At 44.3% G+C, this 22,182-nt stretch overlaps 1 protein-coding gene across 2 annotated transcripts; it reads right to left on the bottom strand.

Annotated features, from left to right (window-relative positions):
- Positions 1 to 9,021: 9,021 nt before the first annotated feature.
- LOC102372371 (aldose reductase-like) lies at positions 9,022 to 21,935 on the bottom strand. 2 transcript variants are annotated; one of them, XM_006019420.3, is made up of 10 exons: positions 21,807 to 21,935; positions 20,040 to 20,207; positions 17,994 to 18,110; positions 17,107 to 17,184; positions 15,712 to 15,834; positions 13,763 to 13,869; positions 13,519 to 13,600; positions 12,384 to 12,467; positions 10,698 to 10,780; positions 9,022 to 9,706 (listed from the first exon to the last, which is right to left on the bottom strand). In XM_006019420.3, exons 1-10 carry the CDS (start codon positions 21,870 to 21,872, stop codon positions 9,664 to 9,666), a joined length of 951 nt encoding a protein of 316 aa, XP_006019482.1. In that variant the 5' UTR covers positions 21,873 to 21,935; the 3' UTR covers positions 9,022 to 9,663. The 2 variants fall into 2 exon arrangements, with proteins under 2 accessions (XP_006019482.1, XP_025054602.1); XM_025198817.1 differs by lacking the exon at positions 17,107 to 17,184.
- Positions 21,936 to 22,182: the final 247 nt, after the last annotated feature.

Here is a 22,182-nt window from a genome sequence, read left to right as displayed (position 1 = left end):
CAAATACTTTATTTGTATATAGTAAACACAAGGCTATAAGAAGTCAGCTTGGTTTGAATTTACGTGACATAAGGTTTATCATTTACATCTGACAGTGTATGAGTGGAGGAAACAAGGCAATTAGAGTAGCTATAAACACATTCATAAGAGCTTTCTTGTGCATTTTCACCATGTCATCTTTGTAGCATCTGATTTTTTTTTTTTTTTAAAGGAGGGGAAAATGTATTTCAGTCCAAAGATGAGCTCCTCTGCTTAGCTGAAACATCTTGTTTACATATAGAGATGCATTTAGTTACCTGTAGGGAGTGAAACTGTGCAAAGAGTGCCTGGCTTTGTCTATGATTGTCTTTTTGTTTTGGGTTATTGTACACACTCTCTGAATCTTTCAAATACATTTGATAGCTGCAATAAAAAGATTTGTTCAACCATTGTATTCTGAAGCTGCATCCACAATAAATGGAGTATTTCCATTAACACTCCCTGTTTAATGATTTGGAATGCACCGTTTGTAACTGGAATAATGTTAATACTAATGTCAAAGAATGCATTGCAGACTGAAGTTCAAAGAATATAGGCTGTTTGTAGACATGTTCAGCGTTTTCTAAGCCATGTTAACAGATTCACATCACACAGCTCAAATCAAATTTCAACTCAAATTAAGGTTTAACAGATGATCATTGACAGCCCCTTAACAGACTCAACTCTTGGCCTAGGTGTGTGAGTTTATGCTGTGGGAAGTAATTAGGAGGCAATAATAAGCCTGTGTAACCACTGCTACATTGTTGCAGTTGTCTAAAATGCCATGCAATTGACCTGATACTTAGTCACTGTGGCCCATTCATATAAGCGGGCACGTTTGTTTCCCCTGGGGACAGCAAGCAGTGGGACACCTTGTGCCGCTGCTAGTTGTCCCCAGGGAACACCTGTGCCATGCACCAGGTTACTCCAGGTAGGGTAAGAGAGCCTGGGGCCTGCACTGGGCTGGCCCCAGCAGCCTTACCTGGGGTTCTGGGGTCCTCCTTAGACTGCAGCAGTGGCGATCCTGCCACTCAGAGCCTGGCTGGCAGCTGTAGCGTGGCTCTGGCTGGCCAGGCTCCAGTTCTGAGTGGCATGTGTTGCTCTCGCACATGCTGCTCTGCTTTTTTGTATTTGCGCACAGGTTTTTTTGACCCCTGGATATCCAGGGGTTAAACCGATGCTGCTCCCTTGCACCTCGGAGAACAGCTGAATATGCGGTATGTAGTGCCGCAGGTGTTTCTGCTGTGCCACATTCTACATGAGTGTCTGGACGCAGCCTGTGAGGTGTTGTTGGTACATATGACTTGCAGAAACCCAACTGAGTTTCTCTTGAGTGGATTGATATTTGAAATACCTATCTGCTTATCTGAATTCCTAAGGACTGTTTTTTTCTAAAAGCAACATCATATATACATGTTTAATACAATTTAACTTGCCTAATTTGGACTGCCCTAATCTTCATTACTTTAATTCTCATTCAATAAGGATTATTTAGTTCAAATTGGAGCCAATTTTAATTCAGACTACAGGTGTCCGTGTGTATATAGTGACAGTTGTAGCCTGAATTAAACCTACAAAAATGTAATGTCTATAAATGCCCTATAGTGTCTGTCATGGTGCCAATATACTATCCTGTACTTGCAATGGAAGTGTTAGTATGTGGCTTTAGCCTTTGTAATGGTGACTGGTTCTCTTATTCTGTTCTACAATTCAGCCTGTTTAATTCAGTAAGTTCTGCTTTATTGGTGCAGTCTTTTGTGAACCTAATTTGACAAGCATTTTCTGTATAGCACTTGTGGTATTTCTTCTTCCTGCCAAAAAAATTAGGAGCATATCTTCAAAGCCATAATGCTTGGATGATTGCAGTTGAGAATAATGAAGCCTTAGGGAAATAAAGAACCAGCTACAGATGTCCTTCCCTCCCCAAAACTGCTCTTCCATGTAGAGTTTGGAGTATGTCTGGTGGTCCCATCAAATTGGGTAAAAAAAAAAAGCACAGGTACTCTCCTAGAGAAACTTGACCTAAGGAAACACTAGTAATGGTGGGGTTTGTGAATGGGGCAGATTTCTGTCTTTTATGTCATTATGGCTGGGGAGAAGAATTAACCCCTTAAGGGACTAAAGGCAATGTTCTACATAATGCTATGCAGGGTTGTCTGCTGCCTAATGTGTGCAATATTCCTTGATCGCTGGTGAATGTTAATAAGTCACATGGCAAAGGTTTTCCATATGGTGTGTGGGGAATCCAGGGTACAGAGCATGGCATTAGCATAGTTGAAGACAACATTGAGCAGTGTAGACATACCCTTAGGTTAAGAAGATATAATGCAGCTTTCAGAAATAAAATTTGCTGGGAATGATTAAATGGAGCAGGATTATAGAAAATGTTATTTAAATGCGCCAGTTTTTGTTGTAATACTTCAACAAAATACCCAAATTGTATCATACTGGTATATGATTGAAAGGTTGCTTCTCTTACTCAGACATGCTTCGGCTCTTCTTCAATTCCATTTGACGTCACATTATGTCTTTCCCTCTTACTGTCACAACTAGCAAATGACAGGTTTGCTGGAACTTTGAAATCCCCCCTCCAAAAGTCACTTTTTCCATAATGCCCTCAATTACGGACCACATATGTAAATAACCTCACCTGTCTTTTTAAAAAAAGAAAAAGAACTGTTAAGATTTAGCTTTCTGAGTTTCTTGGTGAAGTTTGTGACTGATATGTTTCTCCTCAGAGCCAGCACAGCAATTTTTCAATTAATTAATAAATAAGTAGAGGGGTAGTTAGCCATATTAGTCTGAAGTCAAGCAGAAGACAGGGCAGGGTGGCACATTAAGGCACTTTTACACATGGTCTGTGGGTGGCAGGGGTGACACTTTAACTAGAGCAGCTCTGAGAGCAGACTCGATCAAGTCCTTTCACTGAATGGCCACAAGCTAGCAGAGAGCAGATTTAGACTAGACATTAGGAAGAACTTCTTCACAGTTAGAGTGGCCAAGGCCTGGAACGGGCTCCCAAGGGAGGTGGTGCTCTCCCCTACCCTGGGGGTCTTCAAGAGGAGGTTATATAACCATCTAGCTGGGGTCATCTAGCCCCAGCACTCTTTCCTGCCTCTGCAGGGGGTCGGACTCGATGATCTATTGAGGTCCCTTCCAACCCTAGCATCTATGAATAAAAGCGCCACCTTAGAAATAGTCGGTATCTAGAAAGCCAGGTGGAAAGGAAACAGATTGGCACCAGACATATACCTTGCTGGTATATGAAGATTCTGAATGGCAGATGTGCTTAAAGAGCCACTAATTGGAGGGAGCTGTAAATTAACCATCAAAATGAAGCAGTGGCTGGCCACTGGAGGGTCTGGAGGAGGAGCTGCTACTGGTTAGTGGCCAGAAGTCATCCCTCTGTCCCTCCTTACCTCCATTACCCCTCCCACAGACAGGGGCCTAGTTCTCCCTAAAACACTTCTCTGGATGCAGCACTTCATTTTCCTAAAGTACCCTTGTTTTTGTCAGTCCTGTAACTCAAACTACAGGGGCTGAAGGTTGAGGGTTCAAACCTTGGTAATTTGTGAGGAAGAGATGATTACTATAAATGTTCAGTCTTATTTTTAGTATTTTCTTTTTCAGTACACCCAGCAAGTCACAACTCCTTTAACACAGCATGATTTGGAAAGTTGAAATATTCATTTTACTGTTCATGCTAATGCAACCTTAATATGACCCCTTTTGAGCATATGTTGGCCTTTATATAATCATATATTTTTTCCAGAAGAAACTTACCTTGTCAGGGCACACAAGGCATTTATCATTTCTTCTTTCAAGTGACCAACTCTTCAGTTTAAGTAGGGTTGAAGTGTTGTTGTAGCCATGATGGCCAAGGACATATATGAGAAGTTAAGTTGTTTTGGTGATATCTTTTATTAGACAAACCATACAGTTGGGAGAGATGTTAGACAAGTTTTTGGGCTTGAAAACCAAACCTGAAGAAGGGCACTAGACCCAAAAATTTACCTGTCTCCCAATTATACAGTTGGTCCAATAAAAATATCACTAAAATCTCAGTTATTTTTGCAATTTAACTAATGTGCTTGGCAAAGCTTAACAGCGATCCTCTTACTGAAGTTTCTAGTAGCTAGCACTACCTCAAGAAACAGCAAGCTGAAGGGAGATTTAATGGCAGATTCAGAGGCACTGGACTGCTTCATATTTTAAATACTATATTTACTTGGACTCCCTATAAGTTTTCCATATATAGAATCTAATTTTTAAATTAGATTCCATACCTAGAAAATTATATCGAACTATTGGACATTTGTGTTGAATTTGGCCCTGTCTCTCTGCTAAAGAAGGGAAAATAAATCTGGGGGTCAGGTAGCCTCTTTGCCCTCTGCTTCTCAACTTCTTCCCACTACAGCCCCTTCCCCCACTTCCTTACCATCGGACCCTGATCTCCCTGAGCACATGGAAGGAACATATTTGAAAAAAAACTGACCTTGAAATAAACATAGCTGTAGTAATTTTTATAGACTACCCACATACTTAGTTCATCCAGAATTGATGTATTTTACCTTTTTTGAAACTGCTGCAACATTTAGCACAGGTACTCCATAAACACATTTTTATGTAGGACTTTAGTACTTACTTGTATATAGTATATACTATGCATGATATTAATCCAAAGCCAAAAAGGTTCATAATTTATTGTATAGCTTGTTGGCTGGGCCCCAGCAGTCAACAGCATTTCAAGCCATGGTGATCCTGCAGCTCAGCACAACTCAGTGTGCGAGTCAGTGCTGAGGGAGACTGCACTCAGTGGGCAAAACTATGTGTTTTATTATTCAGATGGGCTGTACTAATCTATCCTTGTTTGTCCAATATGGGCCATGTACTTAAAAATTATGCACAATGTTGTCTGCTTTTAATCAGCTTCATATTTGGTTTCCACTATTGAGCACATGCTGATCTATTTTTGAACTGCTGATGAAGCATGTATTTAATGCAGTTTCCTTGTATAAGACGAAGGGTTTGATTCCCTTACGTTGATTCGGTGAAAAATCTCATCTTGAATTTGATTAGATATTGCCACCATCATATATCAGACAGCAAATAAGAACTGATATGAAGCTTAGTTTTCACTCAAACTGGAAATTAATTGAAACCTGAGAACAGGCACTGTTTACTGTCAATTCTAGGAAAGACAATACTATGCTAGTATTTTTAGCTTCTCTTATTTTAGGCCAAACTGAGTTGGGATGGATTGTACCCTCATCAAGTTCACAAATGACACCAAGCTGGGGGGGAATAGTAGATATGCTATGGGGTAGGGCTAAGATTCAGAGTGGCCAAGACAAATTGGAGGATTGGACCAAAAGGAATCTCATGAGGCTCAACAAGGACAAGTGCCAAGTCCTGCACTTAGGACTGAGCAATCCCATGCACAACTACAACCTGGGGACAGATTGGCTGGGCAGCAGCTCTGCAGAAAAGGATCTGGGGGTTACAGTGGACAATAAGCTGGATATGAGTCATCAGTGTGTCCTTGTTGCCAAGAAAGCCAACAGCATACAGGGCTGAATTAGTAGGAGCTTTGCCAGCAGATTGAGGGAAGTAATTATTCCAGTCTATTCTGCACTGGTGAGACCAGATCTAGAGTACTGTGTCTAGTTTTGGGTCCCCCACTATAGAAAAGATGTGGACAAATTGGAGAGAGAGCCCAGCGGAGAGCAAAAAAAATGGTTCAGGGGCTAGGGCACATGACTTCTGAGAAGAGGCTGGGGGAACTGAGTTTATTTAGTCTGTGGAAGAGAAGACTGAGAGGGGATTTGATAGTAGCTCTTAATTACCTGAAGGGGGGTTTCAAAGAGGATGGAGCTAGACTATTCTCATTGCACATGACAAAACAATGGTCTCAAGGCTGCAGCATGGGAGGTTTAGGTTGGATATTAGGAAAAACTCTCATTAGGAGGGTAGTAAAGCACTGGAACAAGTTACCTAGAGAGGTGGTGGAATCTCCGTCCTTGGAGGTTTTTAAGGCCTGGCTTGACAATGTCCTGGCTGCGATGATCTAGTTGGTGATGGTCCTACTTTGAGCAGGGGTGGGACTAGAGACCTCCTGAGGTCCCTTCCAACCCTAGTTTTCTATGATATGAAGAATTTTAAATCATTTAGCTGACTATATGTCACTATAGTACAGGGGTGGGCAATTATTTCAGCTAGAGGGCCACTTAATCACTTTTGGTGAGCTGTTGAGGGGTGCAAGGGTGGCCCTGTGCCTTGATGGGTGCCCTGCCCCCTGGTCACCATATTGGGACCTTTGCCACCAGAAGTCACTCCCCCTTGCCCCCAGAAGTACTTCTTTTGGGAGTGGGGAGGAAAGGAGTGGTGCCATTTTGGAACCAGAGACAAAACAAATCTTATGCTAAAAAATCAAACCTGCTATAACATATTTTAATTTTATTTCAGAAAATATTTTTGTCTTGATTTACATGTGTTTGCATGGCACATATAGAGGTGATTGCACAGTACCTGAAAAATAAAGTCTTACTGTTGTACAGTGTGTGGGGGAGAGGGGTTGTGTGTAGTGGGGTGTGTATGTGTGTGGGTGTGGAGTTTGTGGAGGGGTGTGGGTATGTGTGTGGGGTGGTGTAGTTGTGGGCATGTGGGATGGTGTGCAGGGGTGTGTGGCTCCCCCACATGCCACCCCCATGGTGCACATCCCCTGCCACCTGCAGTAGCAACAGCAAGTGGCAGGCCCTCAGGGCACTTATGGTCTACACAGGTGGAGTCCCCCAGTGGCGCACAGCTTCAGACTCTTCCAAGAGCTGCGTGTGGCAGCAGGGAGCAGGGCCCGGCTGCTCCCTCTCCATCATGCAGGGCTTCCCCCATCTCACATACAGCTCCTGGGACCTGGACAGAGCTGTGTGCCACAAGAGGGGAGCCCCGCATGATGAAGCCAGGCCTGGCCCTGCTCCCTGCCACCACGTGCAGATCCCAGGATTCCACCTGAGAAGCAGGGAGCAGGGCTGAGCTAGCCTGGCTGCATCGTGCAGGGCTCCCCACAGAGTCCCGGGATCTTCACATGACAGCAGAGAGTGGCAAAGGCCGCTGGCTGCATGGCATAGGGCTTCCCCCAGTGGCAAGCAAGTCTTGGGAGCTGCATGTGACCCCCATGCAATGGAACCGAGCCCAACCAGGCTCCACACTCCCACTGCCTTGCTGGGCACAACAGGTCTTGGGCTCCATGCTTCCACCCAGGTGCAGCTTCTCCCCACACCCCAGCACTTCCCTACCTGCTACCAGGAGCGCTGCAGCAGAGACACAAGGAGGCGTCAGGGGAGCTGAGCAGTTCCCTCAGGAGCGGCAACAACAGGTCTGCTCAGAAGCTGTGCGTGGGTGGAGCCAGGGCCAGGCTCTCCCCCACATGAGGTTGGAAATGTAGTGCGCTGCCCCAGCAGGAGTGGGCAAGGCCCAAGCCTCATGTGAGTGCACCAGAGGCAGCTGTGGGGCAGGCAGGATACAATTAATTGGTGAGCACCCACCCACAGGCTGGATGAAATTACTTGACTGTATTTTGCCTGCCCCTGCTCTAGTAATTTTTTGGACATGAGGTTCTTGGTCCTGTTTACTTTTTGTAGATCCAGGGCTTATTTCAAAGGCTGTTTTGACCAATGATTCCAAGTTGTGTAACGACAATCCCACTTTCTGCCTAATACTACCAAAACAAATTCAGTCTTATTTTTTCATAAAGACTAGGTATGCAGATACCCAGGTGAATGCATGGGTTCATCACTAGGGGTGAGTGCCTGTCTCTACCCATATATACTTTGCTCATCTCAGTAAGGCAATACAACCTACAATTCCTGTCACATCATGCATAAATTATAGATGTTAGGGTCGGAAGGGACATCAACAGATCGAGTCCGACCCCCTGCATAGGCAGAAAAGAGTGCTGGGTTCAGATGACCCCAGCCAGATGCTCATCTAACCTCCTCTTGAAGACCCCCAGGGTAGGGGAGAGCACCACCTCCCTTGGGAGCCCATTCCAAGTTTTGGCCACTCTAATTGTGAAGAAGGTCTTCCTAATGTCATGTCTAAATCTGCTCTTCCTAATGTCCTGTCTGAATCTGCTCTCTGCTAGCTTATGGCCATTATTTCTTGTAACCCTCAGGGGTGCCTTGGTGAGTAGAGCCTCACCAATTCCCCTCTGCCCCCATGATGAATTTATAGGCAGCCACAAGGTCGCCTCTCAACCTTCTCTTGCAGAGGCTGAAGAGGTCCAGGGGCCCTAGTCTCTCCTCGTAGGGCTTGGCCTGCAAGCCCTTCACCATATGAGTGGCCCTTCTCTGGACCCTGTCCAGGTTATCCACATCCCTCTTAAAGTGTGCTGCCCAAAACTGGATGGAGTATTCCAACTGCGGTCTGACCAGCACCTGATAGAGGGGAAGTATCACCTCCTTGGTTCTGTTTGCCATGCATCTGCTGATGCATGATAACGCACAGTTAGCTTTGCTGATGACTTCGTCGCACTGATGACTCATGTTCATCTTGGAGTCCACTAGGACTCCAAGATCCCTTGCCGGTAATTTCCTAGGCAGTAGGTGTGCTGGACATTTTTCCTCCCTAAGTGCAGCACTTTGCATTTCTCCTTGTTAAATTGCATTTTATTGTTTTCTGCCCATTTGTCCAACCTGTCCAGGTCTGCCTGTAGTTGTTCCCCGCCCTCTGGTGTGTCCACTTCTCCCCACAGTTTTGTGTCATCCGCAGACTTGGACAGAGTACACTTCACTCCCTTGTCCAAGTCACTGATGAAGACATCAGTCTCCTACCCTTTACCTCCATGGATTTTTGTTTCAATTGGTAGAATCTGATGCTCAAGGTGGAAAGTACAAGCTGAAAAAAAATGCACAAGCATGCGTACACACATGCATGCTCTCTCTCACACATACCCCTGCCCTTTTGCCATAGAAATTAAAGATAAGAATCCATTTTCTCTGCCCCTAGGAAACATGAGTACAAATTTACTTTGGCTTGAATGTATACAAAAGAACAAGTCAAGAACAGGCTCCACAAAACAACTGAAGCACTGTGTTTAATGCACTGAACTGTACAGTAATTATTCAAATACTTGTATTCTGAATTGTTTAAGGACTCAGATACATTAGAGATTCACACTGTAATTACTTGATAGAGCACTCACAACTGCATCCAGAGTTATGAAGTTAATACAATGTATATTGACACTTGGGCAGTGTATGTTGGTACCTCTCTCCTTTACTCCTCCAAATAACTAGTGACCTTAATTATACAGTTCCGCTTCAACTTGGCCACACAAACAGATAAATAAATGAAATGAAAAAGAAAGAAATGATGTTATTTAGTGTTAGCTTAGAAATTATTCCTGCTAACCAGCTCAGCAATAGGAACCTCTAGCCCCTTTGGATGCATTCTGTTGAACTGCATTTTCAACACCGCTCCCCCTCCTCACTCCTGAAAAAAAACAACCCGCCCCTAAAAACAAAACATTTCTTCTGTCAAGTATCTAAGTTTGTTTAAAAAATACCACAATAGGCAGAAGAAAAAAAGAGCTACAGAAAAGGAGAGTCTTTCACTTTGTAGTAGCCAGACATGGAAGAAATACCAGCTTCAGTAATCTGCTTTGAATGGGTAGTCCTTGTGATTGACAGCCCTAAGGAGAGAGCGAGAGCAGAGAGGTTATTCTGAGTATTTGAATATATGCATCTCTTAGCAGGGTTTGAATAGTGCATAAGCAAATGTTAAGCAACTCCTGACTGTAGACACTGGGTGCATCTACACAAGACGCTGACTGTGCAGTAGCTTGTTACTACTGCATAGTAGCATCGCATGGCAGGAAGTGTGATGCAATGCTACTGTGCAGTAGTAACGAGCAACTGTGCAGTCAGTGTCACCTAAAAGCCATTTAGCGATGCTACTGCACAATCATTTAGTACTCGTTTATACAACTACTAAATGACTGTGCAGTCAGCGTCATCATATAGACGCAACCAGTAGGGCCAATCTAGCTCCCCCTTGGGTAGGGATCTATGACCTAGAAACAACTAAAAAAGAAACAACTAATGACTGTTAGGCAGAGGAAAAGGGCCCTGTACCCCTTCCACCTTTGAAGGCCAATAGCTTAGCTGTGATAGTATTTACTTATGGAATCTTTTCTCTTTTTTTTTGCAGTTAATGTTCAGGGGCTTGCACATTTCCCCAGGAACTGAAGAGGAATAGAATATAAGGGGCTATTATAAGGAGCTACAGCCGAGTCCATCTGCACATGCTTAAGATAAGCAGGCTAGAACAAGGCAGGCATGATTAACATGGCCCTAAATGCCACATATGCAAGGAATTGGATTTGGTCTCAAAAGGATTTCTGGCCTCACTCCTCCCACTCCATGATACAAAACTTGGCTTAAAGGACACCTCACTGACATAGTTATTAGTTAGGACATCGAGCCAAAAAGTCCAATACCGCCTAAACAGATGATCTGTAAAGGCTCATTTCCTGCTTAACTTCATTAGTCCAACAATTTATCTTCCTACTCAATTTCGGAAATGTAAAACTTTACCTGCTCAGAAACTGCATGCAGCTACAAGCAGCAGCAGTGCATAACTAACAGTTTTACTGTTTTATAGGGTAAGAAGGCAACACCTACGGGAGCACAGTAACAACTCTCCAGTTCCTGTTGAAGCTGAGGATTGATTCCATCTCCTCTTGAGTCAGTTCAAAGTCAAACACCTGAAAAACAGAGCATCCCATTCACTTAGTTTTTATTTGCTGAGTGCGCCTAACATAAAGTAAGGGAGTAACCGCCCTCAACAACAAAGCTATTTAAATACTTAGTTGGATAGAATACCTGGCACTAAGATATCTGCAAGACAGAGGCATTTATCATCTGTTTCTTCTCACATAAAGTCCAGAAACTCTTCAGAGAATACTGTGTTTTATACTCCTGTGTTTCTTTGGCAGAGAATAAACCTCAAATGAATTCTGGTAACTTCTGTAAGAAGCAAACTGCAAAGCAGACACCTTATATTCTAAGGGCACACGAGCCTCCAAATTCCTTGAGTACATGCAATGGTTTCTAGCAAGTAATTCTATATGGCAATGAGGGCTGCTTGTGTGATCATTCTCCCATCATCCTGTTTATGTTAGCAAGAGTCCTACTGGAGGTAGGTCCGCATATGAGGAAAAAGGAGGATTCACAATCAAACTGCAATGCTTCTTAATGTTATGCAAATATTTTTGTCTTTGGGCATCTAGGTCTGCTTTAGATGGGGCCAGCATCTAGGTAGAGCAAGAGGTGCATCTGCTTCTGAAGCTGGGCCACTGGGCAGCCAAGAGGGGAAGAGATGCCAATTCAGTGGGGCAGATGGAAGAAAGCTTGCCTGTGAGGCTCAGGCCAGGAACCTTCCAGAGGAACATTCACTTCCCTGAACTACAGAGGAAAGCTCCTTCAACCTTACCTTCCTTGTAGCCCCACACATCTTTTCCCCTCTGGACTGCCCAGCAGTTCAGTTTCCACAGCAGACCCAGCTGTTAGGGCACTCTGGCAGGAAAGAGGAGATTCAGGTTCAAACCAGCTCTGAAGAAGAGTGGTCTAGAACCTGGACCTTCCAATCTTTAGGCAAATATCCTAATCATGAGGCTATTTGTCTTAAAGTTGAGAGAGTCGGCCTCCTCTCTGCCATTCCCCATGGGGTTTTTTTCTCTGCAACTACAACAGAGTTATGCACCTGCTTTAAAGAGTAGAATCTCAACTTCAATGTAAATGGTCAGAAATATCCCCCTTAAGCAACTCATTAGCCAGGTACATTCAACTTAAATCCTTTAAAAGAAGTGTTGGATTTGGGCCTTGGTGACAATGATAATCTTGTGGCAGCAAGCGCCATGTATTAATTTGTGCTCTGTGGAAGAACTGTCTTAACTTGTTCTTACATCATGACCAAAGAGCTATAACTGGCCTTTTCTGTATGGAATCATCATCATCATCATCATCATCTATTGCTCTAAGAGGCCTTATTCATCTCCTTTCTACATGGTCATTTTTTCATCCAGACTGCCCCTTCTGATTTTAAGTCTCATCATATATTAATTTAATGCTAGCTGCACAGGGGCAGAATTGTCTTGGCTATCAAGAAGCTAGGAAACATGGTAGGAGGTGTGTTGATGTTAATTTGGTTTTCTCTTAGTTGCAATTTAGGAAATAAAGGTATACAAACTTATTTTCATATGCAGCTATATATGCAGTACTGTTCCCATCCCCCTTCCCTTCCCTCTAATGCAGACTTTGGAATAATGAGAGTGTATGGACATGTAACATTCCAATTTCAAATGTTACCTTGAAGTTCTCCTCAATACGATGTGGTTTGTCCGACTTTGGAATGACAGCCACATTCCTCTGAATGTGAAATCGGATCAAAACCTGTGAACAAAGACCCAGAATGCTGCTGACACAGAAGCTATATCAGTCATTACAGGGTTTGCTGTTCTTAACACATTTTTCAGGGCATTTACCATGTTTTACATTCAAATACACCAATCATGGTTGCAGAAAACAAGTTTGTTGTTCAGAAGGATCTACTTAATAGTCTGAGCAACACATTCCATCCAGTAGGTGAAGTACACAGTTTGTAAACACATTTACTATTTACTATTTTGATATGTCACCATTTTCTATGCCAACTAGATAGTTTTTCTTTTGAACACTGAGTGAAACTTCTGATTTATGTTATGCAGGAGTTAAGCTTATATAATCATGATGGCCTTAACATAATATCCAGTAAATATTCCCATTTGGAGCTGGTCAAAACATTTGAAAATCTTCAAACAAAAAAAGCCTGCGTGCATGTTGGACAGTGAGAAATGGAGGAGGAGGGAGGAGATGAGACCAATTTTTCAGGATTGTTTTTTGGCAAAGATGTACCACTTTTCAATCCACTCTGCTTGGATTGTATTTGTCTGGAAGGATGTCTGGAATTACTATTCCTGAAACATTCCTCTGAGTAAAATTCCATGAAGAGGTACAAACATTGCCACACAGCAGCTGTAAGCAATTTTCAACAATGCACACTAGAAAACTAAGAAAAAACAACCAGCCTCAATCAATGTTGAAGAAACAAGGCCTTCATGATGAGTTTGGTAGGATGCTGGGTTAGGAAGGCTGAATACTCAGCGTTCAAATTTTCCATAGTCTCATTTAATTGCTAGAGTTCATCATAACAATTCAGTATTGCTGGGCATGTGCTTGGTCTTCCATCTTTAAAGCTAGTCATTAGCAGCATATGATAAAGACCTGGGAGGTCTTTCTTCTTTCTAGATGCAATTACTTGCTCCCTGATTATCCCTCTCTTTTGAAAGCGATTAAAAAAAAAAAAAAAAAAGACAACAACATTTCTAACAAGTCTCCCTGTTAATGAAGCGAAGTGAATGTTCCTGCAAGACAATTAAAAAGAAGCAAGGTGACCCCATCAGACCTGAGAAGAAGTTTTGTTGTGTTTAACTGCAATCTCTTTAATCTTGGGATCTTCCAAAAGAGTAGGGTCCTCTGGTTTGGCCCTATAAAGAGGAAAAGGGTAACAAAGGCCTAGTATATTAAGCATGGAAAGGCACCATCCATCATGGATCTCATTGTTCATAAAATTTCTCTCAGAACAGTCAAGTCACACACATACACACACCCTACCCCTCCAAGCAGAGAAAGGCCACAAATACTCTTACCATGGTCTACTAGGGGAGCCAAGGGGACTGTATGCAGTCACAGCGATTCCTTTGGATTGACAATACTTAATCAGCTTTTCCTGGGTGAGATATGGATGACATTCAATCTGCAAGAACAAAGACAAACCAGCTGACAGAGTGGGAAAACTGTGCTACTAGGAATAAATGTCCTTTGCGTCACCACAATTTGTTTTATTGCAGCAAAAAGGCAACATCTGTTTGCAGCTTTAAAGGTTTGGTGCCTTAAAAGAGTTATATTAAAATCATAGAAAATTAGGCTTGGAAGGGACCTTAGGCAGTCATCTAGTCCAACCCCCTGCTCAAATCAGGACCATCCCGAACTAGATCATTCCAGCCAAGGCTTTGTCAAGCTGGGCCTTAAAAACCTCCAAGGACGGAGATTCCACCACCTCTCTGGGTAACCTGTTCCAGTGCTTCATCACCCTCCTAGTGAGAAAATTTTTCCTAATATCCAACCTAAACCTCCCTTGCTGCAACTTGAAACCATTGCTCTGTGTTCTGTCATCTGTCACCACTGAGAAGAGTCTAGCTCCATCCTCTTTGGAACCACCCTTCAGTTAGTTAAAGGCTGCTTGCTATCAAATCCCCTTAGTTTTCTCTTCTGCAGACTAAATAAGCCCAGTTCTCTCAGCCTCTCCTCCTAAGTCTTTTGCCCCAGCCCTTGAACCATTTTCACTACTCTCTGCTGGACTCTCTCCAGCTTGTCCACATCCTTTCTATAGTGAGGGGCCCAAAACTGGACATAGTACTCCAGATGTGGCCTGACTAGTGCAGAATAGACTGGAATAATTACTTACCTCGATCTGCTCGTAACGCTTCTACTAATGCAGCCCAGTATGTTGTTAGCCTTTTTGGCAACAAGGGCACACTACTGACTTATATCCAGCTTATTGTCCACTGTAATCCCCGGGTACTTTTATGAAGAGCTGGTGCTTAGCCAGTCAGTTCCCAGGCTGTAGCAGTGAATGAGATTCTTCCATCCTAACTGCAGGATTTTTTGCCAGACAGGTACCCATGCAAATGTCACTACTTTGGTATGTGTACCAGTTGGTTGCTCCTTATTGTTGAACCTCCCCTCAAACCTCCTTATCTTCCTGTCACTTGACTTATCTTCCAGGTGCAATCTGCAAGGGTCTTAAGACTCCTGACTCATATTTTTGGCAGCCCAACTGAGCCTGATATTATCTTCCAGGAAGAAAAAAGGAAGGGAAGGGGGGCACTTAGTTAGAAGCAGAAACTTTGTTAAATTAAGAAAACGGACAGGGAAGGAGGCTTGATAGAAGCTGAGGCCTTGTTGAACGAAGGTTTTGCTGAAGCCTTAGCAAGATAGGGTCAGTACCACAGGGTCTCCAGTCTATCCAACAAAAGGTACAAAGGAAAAGCCTATATATCAGACATGGGAACCAATCAATTCATCAACCAGTAATCTAATTGTCACACAACATGGAGGTTACAACAGTTTCAAAGTACGAGAATCATTTAATGAAGCTGTGAGCACTTTATGAAAAGGGATTTTCAGGATTCAGAGATCTCCAGGGCTACAAGTCTGGCATAATGAAAACAGCATACAAGAAAGAAGGCAAAAACAGCTTGTAAGCTGAACTGTATGCATCTTATTTAGTAGTGTTATGGAACTCTTTGGTTTAGGTATCCAGGAGGGTGTGAAAGTATCTACTATACATCTATACATACTGCTATGAAGTATATTGTGTCAGTGCATACCACACAAGCAGTACAAAGTACATGAGAGGTGCCAAGGTGCATCTACTCAACTGACCAATCTCACAAATAGTTCTCAGTTTACTATATTGCTCCTCACACATCACTGCTTTCTTGTGTCCCAAAAGCCTTTTGGTAATTCAGTACAAATGTGTAGCTCAGCCAGTAGATGCATATTCAGCAGAGATCAGTGGAAATTAGCATCTTACCTGGTTATTTACAGGCTTATATTTTAACCCAGGCTTGTTCAAGATTCTTTCAATCTGTTCATGGTTGAAGTTGGAGATCCCAATGGTTTTCACCAGACCTGCATCCACCAGCTCTTCCATAGCCTAATGGATCAAGACAATGCCATCATCTATCTGGTGGTGTTATTACCAGTTTGGCTTTTTTTCTTTTTATTAAGGCAGAATAAACTGTTGGAAATCAAGCCACATGAGCCAATTATCCCTTCTTACTTAGAGTCTTTGTAGCTGAGTTAGTGCATGCTCCAAGCATGTCCAGTTACCAAGAGTCCATGTGGAGAAAGTGATGTGGGCAGAAAAGTTCAACCCACCTTCTGAATGGTAGACATCTCTCTAAGAGAAAGTTTTCATATATGAAGCAGTTTTTGGCTCAGTTTATAGAAGCAGAGGAAATTACAGTTTGATAAGTCTTTCAGGTAGTTTCTGATATAACAAAACAGAGATGAGGAACCCAGACTTTGTCGGTTACTGACCCCACATCCTTTTACTCCCACTCTGAGTTGTAACTTATTATTGTGTGGAAAAAGAGTTCCCAGACTGCAGGCGGGTAGCTCGTGTCTCTAGCTTGGACCCCAGTAATCACTCCCTTCCTGTCCTACCCACATTCCTAAAACAATAAAATGTATTGTACGTCACACCCAATATGAACTTCACAACTCTGTTAACCTGATGCTTCTCTTACACTCTGCTAACTTATCTTTCATCTATAAGGCTCACTGGCTAGGAGCTCTGAGCTCTTCAGAGGCTAGACTGCAACAGGCATTTGCTTCTGGGTCTGCAGCTCCAGCTGTGATCTGAGCTGGAAAAGTATGTACCCACTGCCTTAGGGGGCCAGTCAAGTGGTGCTACCAAAGCAGCTGGAAAAAAGGAACTGTGTTATACAAAACCACTCCATTACTCCACGTCGTCTGAGCTGAGGTGGCAGCAGCAGACCTGGAGTCATGCCATTCAAAAGGAATATGCAGGACAGGTAGAGACCCTGAATTCCTGGTAATGGAAAATCCCTGTGTGAAGCCCCTTATTGTATACAACAGTTCCCTGTACCTGAATGGGCAGGAGGCTGGAAGCTTAAGGGAGTGTCATTCCAATTAGAGGTATGCTGCCAGGGCCAGGCTAACCTGTCTGCCAGATAGACCATGGAATAAGAACCTGGCTCAGTGGTAGCTTTTGTGAGTTTGTTGCTTCAAAAAAGAAAAACAAACAAAAAACAAGGGGAGGAAGCTACTGGAAGCACAAAGGAGTGAATGTGTAGACCCCCCTCCAAAGTACAGCCTGGCATAGTCTTAATTTGCCCTTGCATACAGATTTCTATTCAGTGTTTAATTCTGACTCAGAAAAATTGAGTGAATATTAACCTACCTCCCATGTGTCCAGAATATCTGTGTTACTGGGGATAACCATACCTTTGTCATCCTTTGGATGATTCTCCTCACCAGCCTGGAATTTCAGATCAGAAGAGAGATTTGCTTTCAGAGCTGAACATTCCGAGTTAGAAAGCCAAATTCTAGGACAAGGTTGACAGTGACAGTATTCACAGAATCCAGCTCAACACAGTACTTAGGTACATACATTATGCTGGATCAATGGTAGCACTCATGTTCTTAAGAGTTATACACAAACTTGAGTACCTTGTTGAACTGGGAACACAGTGCATATGGTGACGTGATCTGTGGCAAGGAGATGAGAACTAGTAACCTCTGATCAGGTAACTATTTAATAAATCAAGAGAGACAGAAGGACGGAGGAAGAAATCCCCCATTCTTTAAGACAGATTTTTATTCCAGTGAATAAATACAGCTCACTCTGCTACTTCTTCATTTTCTGTTGATACTCAGCCTAAGAAGGGCCAGGGCCACCACAAGTGGAAGAGACACAACATTATTCCACCTTATAAAGCTCACAACCTATTAAATATGATACACAATTGTACTTTCCTGAGGAACACTCAGGATTTCCATTAACAATGCAATTCTCTCCAGCTGAACAGGTCTACATGTGGAAGGCCCTACTCCAAACCTATGTTCACACTACTGTAAACTCAGCCTTAACTCTTCCTCTGCCAGGGGGAAGAAGAAAATAGAAGTGACTTCATATTTTTGTTGCAGAAAAGACATAAGCAAATAAAACCAGATACATTTCAAAAGGGAGGCCAATCCCTCCTTGACTGACTGCAGGGTGGTGAGGAAAGAGCACTCTAGGATTCTGTCAGGTCAGGGAGGAGGAAAAAGAACAAGGAGTCACACTACCTTGAAACCCATAGGAAAGTGGATAAGGTAGAGGTCCAGGTAATCCAGTTTCAGGTCAGCAAGGGTTTTCTGGCATGCTCCCTTGACCAGAGATCTCTCATGAAATGTGCACCACAGCTACAGTGGGAAACATGAGTATAATAGTTACTCTGAAACGTCTAGAATCTCTACAGTAGGACAGTAGCATGTCTCATATACCTTCCACTTATTTAGCTCATATCAAAGACCTATAAACACCCTAAAATTTTGGTGTCAGATTTAAGCTGTATAGCGCAAATTTGAAAACAGCATTGGTGCAAAGTGATCAGACTTCACATTTATAATAAGGAACTGAGAGAACAGAATATAGCTTCCCACCATCTGTGTAATACTGAGAGCTGGAAAAAAAACTATGCAACTATTTCAACATTTGAGAAAAAGCTTTTTAATATTGATTTTATAGTTTAACCAAGTTCAAAGCCTCAGAAGACGAAGGTCATTTTCAGCTTTCATTTGGCAGCTCTGATAAACTCCTCCCCACAAATCCATATATTGCCATGAAGTGAAAGCTAGATTTGGTTGTAATTTGTAATGAAACATTACATTGATGAGTGACTACTTGAGGGCTGGGTGCTGAGGGGGGAGGCTGTCAAAGAGAAGTAATGCAAATGTTTAGTGGTGGTAAAAATGTCCCAGTTTTTCAATGAAAAAATAAATGCGGACTTTTTTTGGTATTTTAATATGTTATAAAAAGTTATCAAGATGCAGTATCCCATTTTAGCTTTCCTTAGTTTGTTGGAATTACTGAGGCACCTAGAAAACCCAGTAATTTTTATTGGAAAAAAAACTGATTTTTTTGTTTTGATACAAGTAGAAAATTTCCCACAGAAAGCAACTGGCAGCATTGCCATAATCCTGCTGAAGAGTTTAAGAAAGACTAGAGACACACCACATTTACACTCATTCTGTATAGCAATGTAAATTGTACTAAGAGCTGAAGCTGAGAGATGACCCTGGAAGTCAGTGGGTGATGACAACACAGCACTCTGCCATTCAGTGGTACAGACAAGGTAATACTATGGGGCATGGGCGACTGATGCCTCCTGAGTATGGGAGGGGCACCAGATCAGTGACTGGGAGGAGAGGTTCCCCCAGCGGCTGACTGCCCACCGGAGGTGAGGGGGTCCCCCTGTGGCCAAGCCCGAAATCACCAGTGGCTGGCACTTCTGGTTTTGCGGCTGGTGTTTCCAGGAGGTGCACGGCTAATCTCCGCATGCTCACACATCACAAATGCTATGGGGTGCCTGTAGATGTGTGGGGAGGAGTGTCACAGCAGACTCAATTAATCTGCTTGATTAATCAAGTCTACTGGAGTGTGCCAATTAGCATGCTCCAGAAGCTTCTGCGTCTTCTGTATCAGTGTCCCCATGCTTCAAAATGGTTCATTGAACAAGTTTTAAAGCTCCCCCACTGCCGTTTTGAAGTGTGGGGACAGATACACAAGACACTGAGGGCACTTTAATTAGCTCTTGGAGCCAGTCTAATTAAAGTCCCCACCCCGCTCCACTCCTGGAGCATGTATAAAAATGCCCCAGTTTGCCTACTGCAAGCAGCTAACTTCAGTACATCACGTGCTGTGGGTATGCCATGCATCTGCAATGCTTACACCAGTGTAAAATGTACTGGCATAATTTTACCCCAACTTTTCCTGAGATAATTCCAAATCAGATTCAGGTAAATTGTGCAACAGTTTATGTCATCCCTCTGCTCCTTGCAGAGATATAAAGTGATGCCTGACTGCCCTGGGAGGCAGCATTGCATATGGCAGCATCACTGGCTGTGCTTTATGCCAAGTGGGCTGCTGGTTTGGCAGTACAGCCACTTCTGTTTTCTTCACTGCCCTGTTTCATTATGCTACTAGTTCCTTGTTTACATTGGTTTCATTAGCCTTCATGGTAGTATAAATGTCTGAGTATCTGAGCCCTTTTGGGGGCAAATTCAGAGGAGTCTACAGGTGACATGGAATATGTGTCCTTTAGTGAATCTAAGTGACAGTCAGAGGCTCACCTTACTGACAATAAAAAGGTCTTCCCGTTTCACAGCTCCTTCCTTGATTTTTTGCTGGATCCCATCCCCGATCTCACTCTCATTCTTGTACAAGTAAGCACAGTCGAAGTGGCGGTATCCAACATCAATAGCAAACTTCACTGCCTCTGCCACCTTTCCTGGAGGAGCCTGAAGGCCAAAAATCAAGCATAATTAGAAGTTTTCTTCCCCATTTCCAAGTGGCTAAAAACTACCCAAGAAGGGACTGTACTAAATCAATGACATAGGTCCCCCCTACCTGTTACAATTATCGTGCAATTAACTAATTACACAATTAGCTTAAAACCAACTGCACATGCAAATTAGCTATCATGCCATAAAAAGCTCCAACCAGCTATAAAGTTAGACCTAAAAAATGTGTACTAATTTTATAGCTGGTTGCTATTGAGCTTTAATTTGCACATGTAGTAGGGTCTCCCTGCAGCTGCGGGTCCCAGCTGCAAGGATGGACCTTGCCTAGCCTGAAACTGAGAAGACTCTCAGCTCCAGCAGCTGCTGACCCTTGGTCCCAGCAGAACAGGGATCCAGAGCCTGCAGTTGTGGATGCTCGGTTTCAGATGGATCCTGGCAGCTGGGGCAGTACAGCTGTCCTAAGAATGCATAAAACCACTGGAGCTGGGGGATTATGGTAGCCACAATCCCTCAGCTCCAAGGGTGTATGGAGTGCCCCTGTGACTGGCAGCCCCTCAACTGAAGGGGCTTCCAGGCATGGTAGCTTGCTTCTTGCCAGTGCAGGGAGTGTAATTATACCAGAAATGATACAGCAAATTAGAGGAGAGAGAGAGAACAAAGATAGTAGCCTTTCTCACTGTGGACACAACTGGCAACCATAGGCACTGGGTGAAAAAGCAAGGGAATAAGAAAACACAAAGATGGAAACAGGCGAATGAGAGCGAGAGAGAACACGTGTCATGGATATAGTTTGCAGAGAACTTTTTCCCCCTCCACAGGCACACCAGTATGAAGCTCTTGATGCCTGAGGTATTAGGGCAGTGGTCACCAACCTGTGGATCTTGATCCACCGGTTGATCTCGGAGGCTCTTGGAGTCAATCCGAGGCTGGGGTGGGGGGCTGAGCGCCCATGTGTCTGCACGCACGTGCCCCAGCTCACCCGGTCAGTCTGTGGGGAGGGAAGGGGTGGGAGGTAGATCAAGGTCCCTGAGGTGAGGGACAGTGCCGCAGAGGCAGGAGCAGGGGTAAGTTGAATGGGGCTCCAGCTGGGTGGGACTTACCTGCTGGGGAGGTGCGTCCCCAAATAATTTTTTCTCCCTTTGCCTGGATCTGCCCCCTTTCCCCCTCCCCACAGACTTACCTGCTGGGGAGGGGGAAAGGGGGGTGGCGGCAGCGCACGGTAGATCTTGGGCTGCTTTTAAATGCCAAAGGTGATCTCCTATTTTTGAGACCACTGTATTAGGGACTGAACCTGATGCCTCAGAGCGGGGGCTGGACAAGAGGACGTCCCTTTCGGCCCTCTTTCTCTCCGACGTCTTTGCAAGCAGATCCTGCACCTAGCGATTCAGGGGGCATTAGGGACTGGAGCTGATCCCTCGGGCAGGGGGCTGGCCGAGCCGACCTATGGACCGGCCCAGGAAAGCGGAAGCAGAGCTGCTCCCGGGGCGGCCCCGTCGCGGCCAGGCTCGCACCCGGGCTCGGGCTCGTCCTCGTCCTCCCGCGCCCCCAGTGCCGGAGCCCACCCGGGAGCCCAGGAGCGGCCCGGGCTGGCGTTACCTGCCAGGTGCCCAGCCCCACGACGGGCATCTTCGCGTCGCCCCTCAGCTGCAGAAAAGCAGCCATGGCTCCCGCGAAGCCTCCGTGACCTCCCCTCCCGCGTGCCCACTTTAATCGCTCTGGCCCCGCCTCAGCTGCTGGGCGGCGGCGACTGGGAGCGAGCCTCAGGCTCTCGCCCGGCCTCTCCCTCCCCCGAGCAGCGGAGGCCGAAGGGGCAGGAGCCGCCCAGCCTCGGCACCCCCCTGCAGCTCGGGGCCCTTCCCCTAGAGCGGCGTTTCGCGGGGCACAAGCATATAGGGAAGGGTCACGGACAGACTTTACAAATAGATTCTCCCTTAAGAGAGGAAAGTATGGGAAACCTTTCCCCCTGCAGCTG

Source organism: Alligator sinensis, unplaced genomic scaffold (assembly GCF_000455745.1).
Source record: "Alligator sinensis unplaced genomic scaffold, ASM45574v1 scaffold87_1, whole genome shotgun sequence".
In the NCBI taxonomy this organism is placed as follows: Eukaryota; Metazoa; Chordata; order Crocodylia; family Alligatoridae; genus Alligator; species Alligator sinensis.
This window is presented reverse-complemented; position numbering and strand designations above follow the sequence as displayed.